The following is a 19,234-nucleotide window of genomic DNA, read 5'->3' as shown; positions in this document are numbered from 1 at the left end:
GAGGCGGGGCGCTTGCACTCCTACTATACAATATGCGGTAAACCACAACAACTGGCAGGCTCCAAACCTGCTGCACATCTATTCCAGGTACTACGGTACCTCCAGTACCTAGCGGAAAATCTGAATCTGGGCTTCTGTGTGGACTCAGAGCGCCTACCCCTGATGTCATGTGGTCGTGAGATATGACAATCAGCCTGCAAAAAGGAGACCTTGAGTCTCCTCAAACTCCCGCGCTCGGCCACGCTACCCTCTCCAAGGGAGTGAGCAGATCGAGGTACAGCACCCTTCTGCTGTAGAGCGTACGGGGAAGCCTCACTAGGTACTACCCTTTGTGCCAAAGAAGTGAACCCCCCACCCCTCACAAAGCCAGCACACTCATTTTGGGTCAAAGGCAGGAAAATGGGGTGGGGAAACACAACCATCCTCATACACTCTGAAGGCCTGCGGTGCTCTCCCCTTTGCTTTGGTCGGGTCGCTGCAGTGATTATACTAAAGAAGGCGCCTTGCTTATGCCCAGAGAGCACTGAAGGGTGCACTTTGTCCAGGCTATTGGGAAACAGTTTTTCACAAAGACAATACAACACCAGCTATTTGTAACCGGGGGAGCGCTCCTCACAATGGCTCCTTCTAAATATAGCGCTTACCAGGCACTGTCGATCGCAGTGCACACCACAGGCTGAACCTCCAAGGAATCCTCCTGGACCCCAGAACAGCACTCTCCAAGTGCTGATAAACAGAAACAGGGGGGAAAGGGGACACACCACCCAGCCCCTGTAGACACCTGAGGAGCACAGCACAGGGAACAGTAGCAAGCCAGCACAATAGGGCCGTGGTACTGAAGTCGCAGTCCTTCAGGCAACCTAACAGGCCCCAGAGTGGCACATCAGCAGGGCAGTCCTAATGGTGGTTCCTGGCAAGTCCTTGCAACAGCATCTGGTATCCAGTCCATATAGTGTCCATCAGTGTTTCAACTGGGACAGAGTCAGGGAGCAGGCTGGCAGCAGGACAACAAAAGAAAAGCAGTCTGGATGAATCCTCAGTGCAGTCCAGCAGCCCCTCTGGCAAAGGTTCGGTCCCAGTTCCAAAAGTGCTTTGCAAGAGCCCTTCTACTTATACTCTTAAATGCCTTTGTTCAGGGGGTAACTGCAAAAGGAGTCCTTTGAAGTCAAGCACAACACCCTTTCAATCCAGCACGGTCTCTAGACATCAGTAGGGGTTAATCAGTCCATTGTGTGAGGGCAGGGCACGGCCTATTCACATGTAAGGTGTGAATGACCTTCCCTCTCCTCTGCCCTGGAAGACGATCAGTATGCAGATGGCCTCTCCTGTTCCTAAGGGAGCTATCCATTTCTGAAACCATCTTCATCACTGACATCCTTTTCTTATTATAAACCAGCCTCTCCCCCCCAACCTGAACCTTCAACTCAGGATGCAGTGCCATCTCTATTGAACTAACCTTCCTACAAAATCACATGCTGTGATATAAATGACTACCAAATATCACAATTCATGAAGATATGAACTGACGCACAAAGATTCATCAACTTAGCTAATGTAACAAAGAATAATGTATATCAACTATCCTCAACACCATTTGTTTAAAAGAAGGTAGTGAATTTGTTGCCTTTACTCAAACCACGTGAAACACTGTAAAGGATAAGAATCCACAATGCTTCTCTCTCTCGTAATTGGCATTCTCCATCTCCTCCTCTTCAAATTAATGGAACGTGAGACACACTCAATAAATTGATATTCTTGACCATCATTTACCAATAATTTTGCTCAGTAGAAAACATTTTGTTTAGAAAATATGTCTCATTATGTAAACACAATAAGGCATTCTAAAATGTATGAATTCTGAAAATATTTAATCCTTTAAAATTTTGTCATTTTCAAATTTAACAACCTTTTAAAAAATGTCTGCCACACATACAAAGTCCACAGCTGAAAGGTACATTGGACATCCATTTTTATGTATTGTTTCCTATTTAATTCAAAATTGTATCACTTTTGCTAGGTACATTGGACATCCATTTTTATGTATTGTTTCCTATTTAATTCAAAATTGTATCACTTTTGCTATGTACATTCTTAAGCCCTTTTGATGTACAGTATGCAAAATAACATTTGTGGTTAAATGTTTTTTCTCAAATCCTTATCCAGTCTCAGGATATCCAAGTGTTTTTGGAAACTAGGGAAAATGGTTTTACTTCCCATAGTGCATCTTGTTATGAATCTTAATTTATAGACATGCATATTGCATCTAGTATTAGTTTTGTCCTGGGTAGGCTGTTCACGGTTGACCAATTTAACTTCTTCTACTCCTGCTGTACTGTCCTAGAGGTATAGTGTCATTGTAAACACTTGTGATGAACTGCTCTTGTTTTGTAAGTGTGCAACCCAACACCTCACCGAAATGTTAACTAGAATATTGCTCCATAATATAGCACACAAACTGAATATGTTCTTTCTGCTTCAATAAATAGTGACATCATCAAACATACCAATAGTACTTCTTTATTGACTTCTAAAGGATAAAAGACTAAGGGGTTAGGTTATAGTTTGGTGGGTGGCCACCAGAGGCTCTAGTCTCCACTCCCTTGGTGGACAAAAGTTAACCATATTTGGAGATCCCCACCTGCCTGGCAGGCATCTCTCTTATGAAAGTGCATCTGTCAGCACAGCACAGCGCAGGCATTTTTGTCAATGTTCAAGGGTTTCCGCCAACAGAGATGGCCGAGGACCAACCCACAGAAACCAAGCCATTCCTCACCACTAAATAGGGCTGGGGAAGTGTGATGGTACTGACATCTGCCTACTTCTAAATGACCCCTACATAGATCCAGCAGGGATATAAACCACTTATGTGCTAGTTACTCACAGATCTCTAAAGCAAGCAAACTAACCTGATTTGTTATGTTATATCCCGTCACTGTTTGAAATGCTCACCTGGCTGCCATCTTTAGCCGACACATCTGCCATGTTGTCCCGCCGTGCCTGGTGCATGGTGAGCGCTGCACGTGTGGCACCACCAGCCACTCCCACGATGCACTGGAGTAAAAGAGATGCAAATAATATGTACAACACTAACACAGGTAATGGGTGAGGATTGTTTTTTCAGGAAGGAGTACACTTCATTGGCTGAAGTCTGGGAAGGTGAAGGCAAACATTAGTTAAAGAATGACTACCCTATATCACAAGGGAGTGCAGCAGCAACAACTATTAGTCAGTCAGAAAAGAGTTTAGTAAGGGTACTCTGGAGGAGCACACAGTCACCAGTACAGTAAGGCATTAGCATCAGTACTACAGAAAGCTGCCTTCATTGCTGCTAAGAAACCCATGTACAGTCACAGCATGACACTGAGTGTCATCCAGAAGGTAGTAGACAATCATCACAAAGATGAGAGTATGGTTCATCAGGGTGACTTTTGTTAATAAGGATAGCATGCTCTCACCTACCCAAAGAGTCATGCTCCATCACATGGCTGTTATATTTGTATTTTTGGGACTATAACAGGGTAAAAAATTACAGATACACGCAATTTGGTTATTGCTGCTCTCTCAGTTGGGAAGTTTCTTAACACCTTCTGGGAACTAAAGTCATGCAGTTGGTTAAACGAGTAAGCTTTAATGAGAGGCAGCTGTGCTACCTAGGAATTTTTTTTGGAATTTTTTGAAAATCCTGGCCCACATTTTTGGTCAGGTTAACAAAAATTAAGTGGTGGACTCACTGAATCGGCACTACACAAGCTATCAGTACCCCCGTAACATATATTATGTTTACTGAAATCCACACGTGTTGGATACAAATTTGTCAAGTGTGTTTAGTCGTTCTTAAAGTCATCTGACTAAGCCACCCATGTAAATTAATTGGCTGCAGTGACAAAGTGGGAATTACAATAACAAACAGAAAATGCAGGGCAACTTTGGGTTTACACTGATCGTGGACAACAACAGTATTTAATTCCTGGATCTCTTATTCATAGCAAAGGACAGCCAGCTCCAGGGTGAGGTTTCCCACAAACCTACAGAGGCTGATTACTAATGTTTGGTAGCCATCATCTTACAGCTTTCCAAGAAATCCACTTTTCTCCCATTTTTTGAGAAATTAAAGCAACTATTTAGAGGTTTTGAGAGAAAAGCAGATGCCTTAGAAACTAAATTAAGGAAGGAAAAACAAGAAATAATATCTGCAGAGCCATAAATTATAATCAAGATGTGTTTCTCGAAATTCATGCAAGGTTCAACATTCCTAGACTCACAAGTGTAACTACAATTAGATCCTTTCCCAACTGGGTGAAATGAATAGTGAATAAACATCGAGTATTGGACAAAATAGCCTGGAACAAGAATATTTTTCCTTCACAATGGACAATGACTCAAGGGATTATGTACTACACACACACACACACGACATATGCTTTTCGATCGGTTTCTCCAAACACCTTCTTCCATCTACCTTTGGAGGTTTTTTGCCATCAGGGCTTTTCCTCCCTTGCAACTTTCTTAGAGATCCTCCTTAGCACACATTCTTTTGCTATGTATACTGGGGTTCATAGCTACAGGAAGGACTCGTGCTACTGTAGGCAGCTCCAAAGGCAAGGCTGAAGTCAAGGTCCAGGCCAGAACTGACAGCAGATAAGATCAAATGGAAGGCCATATAGATATTAAGTGCAGAGTCCCTGTTCCAGTTTCATTTATAACACCCAGTATAGTAGTATTGACTATTATAACTGAAATTGTCCCCTCACTTACTTAGAACATTGATACATGCAATCAGAGTTTTCTCATTTGCTGCACTAGGGTAAAAAGTGACTTATAGCAACACAAAGATACTCCTTGAGCAGCTACTCTGACTTAATATCAAACACAATTCTATACCAATTATGTTTATTTTATTATGCATACCCTTCTGCCTATATGTCACACAATGGCCATTTCCAGTTAAGAAGTTATACACCACTTCGAGGTGGATGTCACTGTGCGCTGCAGTGCACAATTGCAAACCTCATTACATTAGGTTACATATAATGGGTTTCATATCCCATAAACACTTGTCTGGAAGGATCAACATTCACTCCCACATGTAACCTCATCACACACAGCAACGCTCTGCATTGTTTTGCTGATGTCAATCGAAAGGCTATTGTACTGCCTCTGTCTGTAAGACTAGAAAAGCTTAAAAGTTCACATTCATTCTGACTTGCGCATCACAACATAAGACAGTGTGTAGGAAACTAGGCGCAAAGTAGTTGGGCCTGTTTCAGGTGTGAATATGCATTAGTGAAAGAAATACGAGTCTCTGAGGATGTATTTTATTGGGATCCACCTGGTCAGAACTATTTTCTATAAATCTTTCAGCTTGGCCTCCATTTCACCTGCGTTAAAATGATCCCGCCTCCGTCACTGCTACCAATGAGTTTAGAATAGACAGGTGACTCAGGAGACTTTGAGAATGACTGAACATAGTTTTTACATGTTTTTATTCAAATAATGTTGACTTAACAGTGTGTGTTAGTGGTGTAGGGATAGGTTGTGTAATGTGAACTCTACCCCATCATTTTTTGGTCAAAATGTTTAAAAAAAAAAAGTTTAATTTTAGGTACCATAACTGTCTGCCTTGAATGTTTAAAGGGAAGTGGTTATTTTTAAACCAAATGTATGATTTGTCTTTATTTCACCAAAACGTATCAGGAATCTGTCCAACTAAAGGCTACTAAAAAAACAATTACCGGGGTCAGTAATTTGTACCCTTTTACATTCACACAAACAGGGTCATGGCATCAATCAACAAAAGACTGTGTCAGATATAGGGGCCTTTCGTCTTGATGAATGACTCAGACTCTACTGTAGGGGCTAAATGGACAGCAGAAATATGTTGGCTTCTAGACACAGCTGAGGTCATAATCAACGTGGTTCCCGTTTTTAATCTTTTGAGAAAGGGGTACTAATAAAATAATGTTACACGTCTTAGCATATTTTTAATTTCAGGCCACATTTCCAAGACAGTCAAGTGAACCACACCTAGGCGTGTGTACTCTTTTTAGGTCTGGTTTGACAGCAGAGCTGTTGACAGGCCTCATGTGTTCAACCTAAAAAGAACTTTCAGGAGTACTACAGATAGGAGCTGTGGCTCCACCCACAAGTTGGTGAACAGCAGTACAGGTTGTGACTGGGGAGAAGTTGTGTGCTTCCATAGAAATAGAGCATCCCCACCACACAGCTGTGAATATTTTGGTTATCCCGCTGCCTGAGCCAGAAGCATTATGGGTGCCTACAGAACGCTCAATAACAAGCATGAAGCATTGAGTTTAAATGGCATGGATTTAGCTTAACCTCCTTTCAGGGGAACACATGGCACTGTAATGCCATTAAAGTATCATAGATAAGTGGATAGTTAACATTTTTTTTTCTCTTGCAGCAACACAGATGGGATGAGGAATACATTGCTATTTTACGGTCCCAGCACTCTAATGGTTGCCAGTTTATGTGCACTTGAACAGGCCTGTGTTGATTATGGTGTAGCCAGTGGTAAAAGCGATAGGCCTTATAGGTTTACAGGGAAAAGGTATGTTTGATTCCTTAGGTGCTGCAGTCTATTTATAATGAAAAGTTATAACAAAGCAAGAAGGCTTTACCTACTTACTGTGAATATATGTGTTGAAGGCAACAGGCTTTTAAGGATAGGTATTAGACTATGCTAAAGCTTGAAGGCCTGAATTTTGTTACACAGAATTTTGTAAATCACTGTAGTAGGCAAGGGGTTTGGTTTTGGTGACCCACCTGAAAAAAACCTTTGTGAATGGATGTGCAATTCTCTTAGGGGAGTTCTTATATTGTTTTGAAAACTGGAATTTTGTAAGTATTTGAAATTTTATTGCAATGCTTATGCTGAACACAGCCGGTCTGAGCTAGTTATGGTGACAAGCCGTTGATAAAGGTTAAAGTTCTGACAGTATGTTATGACATTTCTGATAAAGGCAGTAAGCCCAAAAGTTAGTGTTATTACACTGTGCTAAAGCCTGTAGGCAGGTGTTTAGTTACATGGAGTCTTGCAGATTACCATAGTAGGCAAGGGATTTGGTGTGGGTGACCTGCCCAAAGAAATAATGAGAACAGAAGATTTGCACAATGGTAATCTTCGTTAGGCTCTATGATGGGGGGTGGGGTATTTTATTAGTTTTAAAAGTTTAGTATATATTTGTAATTTCATTATGGCAGACATGATGGCTGTCTTGACCAACACAGTAGGTCTTAGTTAAGTATGGTTACAAATCAAGGGTAAACGTTATAGGCTAGATTGTTTATTCTGAGACCTTAGAATAATGACAGCAGGCCTGAAACATTGATTTAAAAAGTATATGTTAAAGTCAATAGGCATTTAAGGGTGGATTGGTAATACTCTGCATTGAAGTCTACAGGCAGGTACTTCGTTACATGGAATCTCACCAACTGAAGGCAAGGGTTTTTGTGTTGGTTTTTCCCGCTGACAAACCATGGATATAGAAGATTTGTACTGTAAGAATCCTGGTTAGGCCATCTTAGAAGAGATAGTAGTTTTCTTTTCCAACCATAATTTTGAATACTTTTCTAATTTTCGAATGTATGACCAAAGAATGCCTTGTGAGAAAGCTTTAGCTCAATCAGCTGCCTGAGTTTGTTATCATTCGCTTGCCACCGTAACAGCCACAGGCTTGATTGGTTCACTGGAAGAAAATATTTAAGATAGCATAGGTCTGATCCATTCATTGTGAAACAGTAGGACAAAATCAGTCGGCTTGGTTTATTCACTTTGTAATGAATATGTTGTATAGAAGGCCTTCGGGCAAGCCCTCATCTACCACTGGTCTGTTCAAGTATAATTTACACTCCTTAAGGTAGGCATAAAATTACTCGCTAAAATATTGGCAATGCGATTAGGCCAAGTGATTTCCCACCTGGTTCATGAGGACTAGTGTGGATTTATGGCTGGGAGGGGTATTCATATGAACTTGAGGTGGCTTTCCCACGTGAGGCATGAAACCCGGGACTCTGCAGTGTGGTCTTCACTGGTTGCCCTCGACATCGAAAAGGCATTTGAGACCCTGTCCTGGGATTGTCTATGGGAAGAGGTATGCCGAATGGGGTTTGGGCCAAGCTTTTTGTCGTGGGTGCGCCTGCTTATGTGGCACTAAGAGCGAGGGTACGCATGGGGACACTGGTATCTGACTCCTTTTGCACTGAACGTGGCACATAATAGGGTTGCCCATTGTCACTGCTCCTATACACGCTTGCCATGGAGCCACTGTCAATAGATCTCAGGACGGGCCTCCGAGCATGGGGTAATAAGGGTGGGCACTAGGATACATATTGTATCCATGTATGCAGAGGATGTCCTTGTGTAATTGACCCGGAGCACTCTGTCCCTCTCCTCCTGCACCTTATAGATTAATTTGGAGCAGTTTCTGGCCTCTGTGTCAACCGACATAAGACAGTACTTTATCCCATGGCATCACTGTCTAGCCTCGCAGCACTAGATCTTCTGCACGTAGGCCTAGCATGGGAGATCTGTGCATTTCAATATTTGGGCATGCGGTTGACCCTTTCCCCTCTGCTCATATTCAAACATACTGCAGCTGAGTGCTGGATGGTCTCAAAGCCTCTGTTCGATTCAGGACCACACTCCCGCTCTTTGTCATGGGCAGGGTTGCGCTCAGTAAAATGATCCTGCTCCCTCACTGCTTAACGTCAAGCAGAACTCATTCCACGAGCGGCCACTGTCGTTATTTCACCAACTTGATAAACTAGTGATATCCCCGATTTGGGCTGGTAAGAAATGTAGAGTCCGCCTTGCGGTCCTGAAATTGGATTTAGTTGATGGTGGACTGGGGCTTCCAGATCTCCATCTGTATTATATGGCAGGCTTGCTTCATTATGCGCCATGTGGTGCGATAACCCCAATTGGGAGAAAAAACTACTGGAGGGCTTGGTGCGCCTACCTGAACTCCCAACACCACTTATGTGTGGCTCTAGGCTTAGACACCCCTTTTGTGATATCGCAAGTGAACTGGATATGGAGTGGGCAATTACTCGGGTGCTGCCACAGGCACCCTATGCGCGCCTTCTTCCTGTTTGGTGGCTGCGCCCCTTTGCACGCATTGCAAATGCGCTGGATGTCTCGAGGTAGCAAGCGGGCGGCAGTAACAGAGCAGGAGATTTATATCAAAACGGCTCCTTTGTAACCCCGGAGAAGGCCGGGACCCTTTTTGGGACTGGACAGGGACAATTTCTTCAATATGCCAGTATATCCCAAACAGCTCTGGAGATCTGGGCCTCCTTCCCAGAAGAGCCCGTTGAGCACCATTTGTTGCAGGTGCTGCTGGATCAGGGCTCTGGCAGAGGTCTCCTCTCCTACCTATATGCCGCTCTTAAAAGGGATAGACAGACGTGTCGGCAACGCATGAGATGTGGGATGCAAACCAGGACATGTCATTTGCAGACAGGGGGTGGAACAGGGCCCGTGCGCTGGTATTGGATGGGTCCAGTAATGCCAGATTTAACTTGATGCAATTATACTACCTACATAGAGCATATCTGATGCTGCAGCGTCTTCACAGAATTTACCCAACACATTCTAACATTTACAAACGCTGCGGCGCATCCCCAGCTACTTTTGGACATGTCACATGGTTATGTAGGGCTCTGCTGCCCTTTTGGTGCGAGATAGCACAAGTGTTAAAAAGTACACCAGCAGTGAAAGTGGAATTAACAATGCAACACTGTTTATTGGGATTGCTACTCTTCCTCCCCCCCCAAAAAAAATAAATATATATATCATTATGGCATATCGGTTTGCACAGCATTGCTATTCATTGGGCCAGCCCAAATCCCCCGACTTGTGAAAAATGGTTGATAGACCTCCTTGAATGGACAACAGCTGAGGAATCCTGGCTCTGCAGGGTCTGTACGGATGACCATGCAGAGCGCAATTTGGAGCTCTGGGATGGTATGGTGGAACGTTTTAGAGGAGGACAGAGAATGGGGAAGCTGGTGATCCAAAAGCTGAGTGCCCCCACAAATCTGACACTGATCGCCCCCCTGGGGGTACTGCTGATTGGAAACGTGTGAGAGGAATGAAGGCGAAGACTGGGATTGTTGTATGATGAACGACTTCAGGGTGTGGGATGAATGGATGACTTGTGATGGCTGTTACTGTTGATTAACCACCCTGATCTGGAAATTATTCGGGAGAGTTCCTTGGGCAACTGCAAGGGCGCAGGCTTGTAGCTCATGCTGCAGAATGTGGGCATGGTTCTTTTGCTTTCTCGTTCCTTTCCTCCTATCTTCCCCCACCTGACCTAATTGAGTCACCTAATTGTGGACTGTTCTCCTTTTTTCTCCCCCTCGGTTTCCCCATCTTCCCCCTACTCTCCCTGCTTCGACCGCTGAAAGCTTATAGATGCTCTCTCTTATCTTACTGATAGCATTGTGTGATTATGCACTGCCAATCCTGCCATACTGTGGTTGCTGATTACTGTTGTACCCTGTACCATTTGTAACGCTTCTCTAAAATGCGAATAAACAAATTTGCCAAAAAAAAAGTATAATTTACACTCTGCTTTCTTCCATGGCAGCATACTGCATGGGGTAATGGTTTGCCCATATCAGTTACCTTTTCATGTGAAGAATGTAGAATCAACAACAGAAAATAATTTTTCATGCAAAAGCCAGATCTAAAGACATTGCAAATGTTTGTTTCCGTTTTTGGGTTTAGGGTCTTTTTAGTGGGACAAAACAAACAAGTGCAGCAGCAACATCTAGTGTCTAGCAATAGCTCAGACCTTGCCTATTTGGTTCTGTCCACTGTCCTTCTGTGACGTGCCTTCACTTTTTCTGAGGGACACATTCGGTGAGAAAAGACACCATGTCTCATAATCCTGGGCTTACTTACTTACTACCCTAGTACCCTCGAATCAGGTCCCAATGCCACTTACCTTGCACAGCCCAGCAACGCAGACTATGAGTGTGAAGACTTCTGGAAAAGCAGGAGCCAAAATCTCCATGAAGATAGCAAGGTCGTTAAGGATATCAGCGAAAAGCCTAGGGTTACAGAATGACACAGGTGAGGGTGGAAACTTGAGTACAAATGCAGTCAACTGACAGGGAAGATCAGGAGAAAGGACGGATCAAAGGAACTACATGGTTAAGTAACAGCAATGGTCACAAAGCTTGGCACAGTAGAGATGAGAGGTGGTCAGGAGACAGGAGATCTAGGGCGGCAGAAGAGTTAAAACAAAATGACAGGACAGCTTCTGAAAGATGTTGACGGTTGAGAAGGGTCATGGGAAGGAAAGTACAAGAAATGATCAGAAAAATCACCCACTAGGCAAACTGTGACAAATCTAGGATTAAGCAGGGAACCAATTTGACACAAGCACTGTAAATCAACTCCTACAAAAAACAACTGCATAAAGACCTAGAAAAACTTTGTACGTCCAGCACAATCATGATTTGGAGGCAAGAATTAGTATCACTTGTATCATTGACAAAGTCCAAAACGTGTGTAATGAACTGAAGGTCGTTGGCCATAAAAATGGCGGTCTTTCCACACAACCATGTCTTGGCTCCTTGTCCTATAAGCATATGTATTTATTTTTGTATTGATATGCTGTATATAATGGCTCCATGCATTAATATCTGAATGTTTCTGAAAGCAATGTTACTAGCTGTTTATTTGATTTGAAGAGATCAACATCCAAAGCACTGCTTTGCTTGGAGTTCAACATTGCTGTCATAAAAAAGATGGTTGACAAAATGGCCCCAAATTATTGTCTTTGTCTCAGAAGGTCGGAACTTAATACTGTTACAGCTTATGTTTGGGAATGCTGGAATAGACAATCTAAGTATTGAGAGCAGCTCTGATCATGAAAGCTACCTGGTAAATAATCCATAGAATCATGGGCTGAAAGAAACTTGGAGATTAATCAGCTTAGTTGTGGGCAAAAAAAAGCCACCATAAAGGCTGCAAAAACAGAATGTACTTTTTCAGTTGGCGCTTATGGATGTGTGCATAGCATAAAGCATGTTGGCCCTGATCTTTACTCTAGATACACTGCCTTGAACATTATCTGTTCGAGCCTATGGCACCCAAGGTGTGTCAGAGCATTCTAAAGTACAGATTAAGACACTTGGAAGTTTTGGAGCCGATAGCTCCTTGGGGTAAGTGTGGAAACTACAAGGCTCTCCATCACGGACTACGACTGATGCCCAATTGTGGGTAACTGCTGGTTTGGTACATAATACATCAAGTACTTTACTAGTGAAAGTAAGAAATAACCAAATGCTAACAAACACATTATTTATAAGCACCTCAATTGGCTTTGAAAGTTTTAAACAGACGTCATAAGCAACATGAATGCTCATAGTACAACACTGCTTTATAAAAGAGGCAGTACAGTGATCGGGTGGATTATACACAGGTGGATATAAACCAGGATTTCAGTAATAAAAAGGGGCCCACCCCACCTCGGTGTAGGGCTAGATGATACCCTGTGTAGTACTGTGCGTCGATGAAACAGACGTAACTAGAACAGTCCCAGATGTACCGGGGGAAGGGAAGCAGCGGTATCACTTCTGGGTGGGAGGGGTGAAGGAGTCAGCCCAGAGTTGGTCAAAAAAGTGCAGTGCCCTGAGACAAGGGGGTTAAAAGCACATCAGCTCCAGATTTGAGAGGTAAGCTATCAATGGTTGCCACAGGAGAGTAAATATATTTTCTATGTGCCAGAGCTTGTGGGATAAGTGTCCCACTGCCAGGATCTGCCATAGACTGTAAAACCAGGATACCATTGGAGGGGGTTGCAATTGCTTCCAGTGTAGTGCAAGGATCTGTTTGTCCGCCCCAGTCATGTGGCGCAGTAATGTCCAGTTGATGTGTGTCATGCCGCCAGTTTGGGAGGTTTCATGCCTAGGACCAGGGTTGCTGGGTCTGTCAGAAGGGGGTATACCAGAACCCCCTTAATGTGCCAAAAGATTTCTTTCCAATGTGTTTAAATCACGGAGCAAGACCACCAGATGTGCAGAACATGCCTGTGTAAGTGTGGCAGTGCCAGCATGTCTTACCAGCGGGTACATACAGGAAAGTTTAGCGGGTGAGGTACCACTGGAACATTATTATCAAAGCCGAGTGCCTAAAAAAGGATGCTTTTATGGGTTTTGGTCATTTTCTACCAGAGTTAGGCCCACTGTTTGCCTGTGAATGCTTGACTCAGGTCGTCCTCCCAGTGTGCCTGGTATGAATGTGGGGTGCAGGGTCTGGATTTCTGTATTGTGGCTTAAGTTCGCAAGATCAGTCCTTTGGTGCCTTCGAAGGATCGGACCAACCTCTCAGATGGGATGAGCTATTGCATTGCTACCTGCATGTTTCAGGATGGAGTGTCGTCGCTGACAGTATTGGAGGTGGGCAGTTCCCAGAATCCAGAAGTCATGAGTCATGTTTGCATTGCTTAAATTATTTCAGTGGGGGCTCTGAAAGAGGTCATGGAGTGTCCTATAGTCTCCGACCAAGCCCCAAATGCCCTAAGGTCAAGGGCCTGGGAGAAGTCAAGATTGCTGAGGAGGGAGTTGTTAAGTGTGAGGAAGAATGTGAAGCCTTTCTTTATAATTGTACGGTCCCATATCACAAGCAAGGTTCGGGTAGGCACAGCAACGTATGCGCTCTAGGGGGAGACATTGTTCTAGCAGCCAGGCAAGGTCCAATAGTGGCCTGAAGGTGACTGAATGGTCCATATGTAGCCATGTTTTTTTCACAGTGTCAAACTACCCTTCTGATACATATCGGAGGTGTGCTGCACAGCAGTACCCCAGAATGGTGGGGTAGGCCAATCCCCCTCTTGTGGACATAAGTAGAAGTTGCTTGTTGGAGGTGTGTTGTTTTGTTCCATCCTCACCCCCATATAAAGGTGCAAAATTTGCTTTTGAGTGCACGGATGTCTGTATTATGTATCAGGTTAGAGAGGGATGGGAATAGGTAAAGCACCCAAGGCATCACATTCATTTTTATATCGTTGACACAACCAAGCCAGGGGATGTAGGTATTCTAGAATACTGCACTGCAAAGGCCAGCTGACTGGATTTGGTCCAGTCCTCAAGACGTGGGGGGTAACAACACGGCCCACGTATCAAACAGAATTAGGTGCCCATTGAAATAGGGCCTGGGTCTTGAGGTGGAGGATGTCTGTCTGTCGGGATGTAGACATTAAGGGTCTGGGATTTCTCTATTAATTTTAAAGTCAGAGAACCTCTTAAAGCTGTCTACTACCTGCACCACTGCCGGAGGTAGGCTCACTGGTTCAGCTAGGGTAAGGAGGAGGTTTGTCTGCGAAGAGGTTAATTTTATGAATGGCCCTTCTGAAGGGAATCTCTAAGATTCTTGTTGTGTCTGTAATCTAGATTTCCAGTGGTTCGACCATAGGGGCAAAAAGCATTTGCAATACAATAGGCCTTGCATTTGATTGAGTTAGAGCTATTCACATTGTAAATGCATAACTAGACTTTTATTGCCACATAAATTGGTCAACCCGGCTGCATAATTTGGTCCTCTCTGCTACATAATTCTAGTGACCCTGCATATAACTAAAGCACTTCTGTTTACCTTTTTCCTCTAGCTGCAGCAAAAAATGAAAATATTGCCATTCTTTATTATATTTTTTATATCACTATTTTGCCCCTCCCCAACCTAGTGTGGGGACCCAGAGATGACCTAGAAAGAAAAAGCATGTTGTGCTCACTGTTTTGATGGCAGTCCCATTGTCCAAGGACCACCACACTGCGAGTAATGGGCAAAAATGTTTTGTAAAAGGAATTCCCTGCAAAGCCTTATGGGGCAAGTTTCTGAGTGCAGCGAATATTGTAGTATCTTGAGTAAAATGCTCAGAACAGACCCTAGAGGGCACCACAATAAAAATAGCTTTTGTAATAAACATGGTCATGTGACCATATAGTCAGGCCCTAGAGAGCATAATCACCTGAAAAGAGAATGGCAGAAAGTAATGCCAAGTAACCATATATTTACCTCTAGAGGGTGTATTGCATTACACATTTTCAGTCCTATTAAAATGATATTACAAGGAAGACCATTAAAACACAAACTACTCCCAGCTGTAAAACAAAAGTTCCAGCCATGAGAGAGCTTATAAAGACATTGGATCTCTGTATTACTTTATTTAGTGGGTTTTTTTTCCTTCGTATTTTGAACTTTTTTTCCTCTCCATCCCGAGGCTGCACTTTGGAATAAAAAAAAAATCAGAAAAAGACGACATCTGCAGCACAAATGTTGGTTTGTTTTTTTAAAAACTTCTCACGGGGAACCATATAATGAAAAGAGAGGAAAGAGAGCGTAAGAGCAGTTTGTTGAAGTCACGCTTTCCAGGAAGTGAGAAGTGAAAGAGACAGAAGGAGAGGGAATAAGAGAAAGAAAGAGCAAGAGGGGGAGGCAGCTGCCAGAGGCAGAGCAGGAGAAGTGAATACTGTAGAGAGGTGGGTGGTGTGAGATGAGTGTGAAGGGAGGGGGATCATATTCAGAAGTGGGGCCCAATACTGTGGTGAGGCAGATAAATCCATGCGATGGGTTGGATTTATTGTGAGTGGACCAAAGACGAGCCGAGGAGCAAAGTTAAACATTTTCCACTGTACGTACCAACCAGGTACTGCAGTACCTCCAGGAATGGCGCACTTCCCCAGCTGGGAAAAACAATGTTGTTCAAAGAAAGACGATAAAACATAAGTAGCACTTCAATGGCAAACACTATAAAGTGACGCTAAAGTGTGCGGTTGGGAATAAAACCAACCTGCCCTCTTTGAGACCACTCGGTCTTGCTTTATTTTTTTTGTATTTTGAATCTTTTTTTTTTTCCTCTCTCTACCGAGGCTGCACTTTGGAATAGAAAAATGTCAGAAAAAGAAAACATTTGCAGCTAAAGTGTGAGTTTTATTTTAGGATCCATTTTACAGGGGAACAAATAAAGGAAAGGAGAGGAAAGAAAAAGTAAGCAGTAATTTATATTAAATTACAAGATAAAAACAAGTAGAGGCCTTGGAGGGGTGCTGGGTGCAGGCAAGCAGTGTTGTGGGAGGGGTCTGGGGGGACGGCATAGAGAGATTAAGTGACGGCCCTGCAAATGGCTGCACTAGTGAACAGGGAGAGGATGGCCAACAAAACACAAACACTGCTCCCAAAGTAAACAAGCTGCTGGGCATTGCACTGAGCGCTGAAGAGTGGAGTGTGAAGCCCAGCCCCTGCACCGCGCCCCCACCCACAAGGCACTGTCTCCTCCTGCAGGATGACCAAAAGAACCATTAGTGAAATCACCATGGGAGGAAACGAGACTCATAAAGGAGGGACAATTACATGTAATACACCAATAAAATGAGAGAGGGCACAAAGAGAGCAGGTTGCCATTAGTAAGAAACAACCCGCAATGGTGAAAATGAAAGCGGGCGCATTGTTAAAAGGCACAAAACCTGCGATGCAAATGCAGACCGAAACATGAGACATGGCAAAGGGAGAACAGGCCATTATGGCAAATGTAGGTAGAAGGGGTCGAGTAGACCAGCATAATCCTATCAATCATTTTGGGCCCCAGTGCGATTTTGTGCAGGACTGCTGTCAGGAAGTCCCAGCTGACCCAGTCAAAGACTTTATCCGTTTCCAGGGACAAAGGAAGGAAGGGATTTTGAATTTGTGCTCCTTTTCCATCAAGTGGGCTAAGAGCATGATGTTGTCTGCACCCTGATGGTTGCGGATAAATCCCAGTTGACTGTGATCAATTAAGCTGGGGAGTAGGGGTTCGAGTTGGGAAGTAAGGATTTTAGTGTAAAGCTTGGAGTCTGTATTTAACAGTGCTCTGGGGCAATAAAAGGCATATATATATATTTTTTTTTCCACGATTCCGGGAGGCGTACTAGTACAGTTATGCACCTTGTGGTAGTTAGGCCTGTAGAAGGGGCAAAGGAGTTGAAGGGGGTGGGTGGGTGGGGGTCCAGGAGCAGAGAATCTGTAGAATGCGATGGGGAGACCGTTTGGCCCTGGAGTTTTCCCAGCTGGGAGTGCCCAGAGGGCTTCCTGAATCTCAACTGGATGTACTGGGGCCTCCAGAAGGTCCCAGTGTGTGGGATGCAGAGGCGTCCAAACACACGTAGACAGGTATGCCTTAATGTCTTGCCGGGGTACTGGCTCTCCGCTTTTATAGGGTTTGATAAAAACACTTTGTTTCTCCGGTTTCCAGGTCACCCGGTGCCATTGTCTCTTTCAACACAGGCTGTGCATCTTCACTCGGTGAGTGTGCAGTTTAGGTTCTATACAGTGGGGGGACCGACCTCATCTCCCTTATCGTAAAAGACCAGTTTTCGATACAGCAGCGAGAGTTCAGCTCAATTTGCACTCTGAGTTGGCCACGAGGGGTGGCTAGCTTCCTGTGTGTAGCTCTGAGGAATCCTGGTTGTCCTGGCGTTCTAGTGCTTTTATTTCAGCTATAAGGGTGTTTTCAAACAAGGGAAAGTCTTTACCTCTGTTGATGTACTTCATATTACTGACTTGAAGGCTTCCCAGAGCATGTGTGGGGAGATGTCAGGGTGGGTGTTCGTGGTCAAGTTGTCTTTAATTGCTTTTGCCACTGTTACTCTGTATACTGAGTCACACAATATATTGGATTTTAGGTGCCACTCTGCATGTTCCGGTGGGCCGTGGCCACCTGACGGGGACAGCTCCACGGGAGCATGGTCTGATATGGAGATGTCTGACATCTCCACCACTCCTATATTTTGCAGGAGAAGATGATCAATCCTGGAATATCAGTGATGGACATGGGATTAAATATGAGTAGTCCCTAATACCCAATGGAGATACTGCCAGGCTTCAACTAGCCCTAGTTCGGTGATCTCTTTCCTTAGGAAAGAATACATTGCCCTCATTCCCTGGCAGGGGTTCTGGGACGTGACCCAGGACAGCAGACGGATTAGGATGAGGTTGTCACCATATATTAAGTCTCACTTGGTGTCTTTCATGTGTTCTCTAAAGAGGAAGCGTAAGAAAACGTATTGCGGTGTGTTGGGGGCATATATCTTGAGGAGTGTCAGCAAGGTACCTGCCCTTAACAAGTGGAATTTGAGGAATTGACGGTCCTTATCTCTGGAGGTGGTATCTTGCCCCTTTCCTGTGTGTGCTTTGCATAGTATGGCAACGTCTGCAGTTTTACCCTTGGAGGAGGCCCAAGATTGATATGGCTATCTTGGGTGACACATGCAGGGCTAGTCCTTTAGTAGAAGCTGGGTTTCCTGTAGGAGGATTTGTCAGAGTCATGTTGTGTGAGGCATCCCCAAGCTTGGATCCACTTGTTGGGGAAGTTACATCCCTGAATGTTCATGGAAAGGAGTTTAAGGGAAGTAGGGTCCCCTATCTAGAATGGTTACGGCGTGCAAGCAGCTTCTTGGGTGGTCCCCTTCGTCTGTTGTTTCTCTTGGGACAGCAGAGCAATAATAGAAAACACTGGAACATGGTGGAACGTTTAGCCAATGGGGCAGTGTACAACATCAGTAGGTTATTGTGTTGGTGTTGGCTTCTTATCATCTGATGTGTGCCCCTCAGACATGGATGTTGAGGGGACGTCAGGAACAGTGATGGAGGAGAGGGGCTAGAGAGGGAGGAATGAAGATTTATAGCACAGTAGTAATAGTTTGAGATTATGGGTCTGGGCCCACAGCTCTGCCTCTGACTGCCTACTTGGGTGAGCATTAACATCCAAGGAGACAATTCAATCATGGGTCTACTAGGATTTGGTCCACCTGGGCCTGCTGGGGTCCAGCGTCAGGGTCCGAATTCATGTTTTGCAGCTAGGCTATTACATATGCTCTTGCACTACCTGAGAATTCTGGTATGGCGCCCGTGATCTGGAGGGTCAAGACACTGTGTGCTACTCCAGGTGTCAATCATATCTTCTGTGTGATGAGTTTGTGTCCTTGTCCGTGTTACCCTACACTGTTGTGAGTTCTAGGAGATTTGTTGTTTCTTGAAGTGAGCAGACGTGCCTGGTAATCCTTTTCCAAGAGGATATTAGATTACACAGGTAACTCCAACGGTACTTAACATTGTGCTCTCTAAGATAGTGAGTGATAGGTTGAAAGTCCCTGCGTTTATTGAGAGTGATGGGCGTTAGGTTTTGAAAGAGATGGACGGTCATGCCTCTGAAGATAACAGCTGCTT

The 19,234-nt window shown here is 44.1% G+C and overlaps 1 protein-coding gene across 2 annotated transcripts in view; it reads right to left on the bottom strand.

Annotated features, from left to right (window-relative positions):
- The window catches only part of RUSF1 (RUS family member 1), a 140,288-nt gene that overhangs the window by 53,800 nt on the left and 67,254 nt on the right, over positions 1-19,234 (bottom strand). For both annotated transcript variants that reach the window (XM_069244398.1, XM_069244399.1), the window contains exons 7-8: positions 10,974-11,079; positions 2,950-3,051 (exon numbers count right to left, since the gene is read on the bottom strand). In XM_069244398.1, coding sequence (XP_069100499.1) covers positions 2,950-3,051; positions 10,974-11,079 — 208 coding nt within the window. The remainder of the gene's footprint in view (positions 1-2,949; positions 3,052-10,973; positions 11,080-19,234) is intronic.

The sequence above is a fragment of the Pleurodeles waltl genome, chromosome 7 (genome assembly GCF_031143425.1).
Source record: "Pleurodeles waltl isolate 20211129_DDA chromosome 7, aPleWal1.hap1.20221129, whole genome shotgun sequence".
In the NCBI taxonomy this organism is placed as follows: Eukaryota; Metazoa; Chordata; class Amphibia; order Caudata; family Salamandridae; genus Pleurodeles; species Pleurodeles waltl.
The sequence above is the reverse complement of the archived record's forward strand: the minus strand, read 5'-3'. Positions and strand labels throughout refer to the sequence as shown.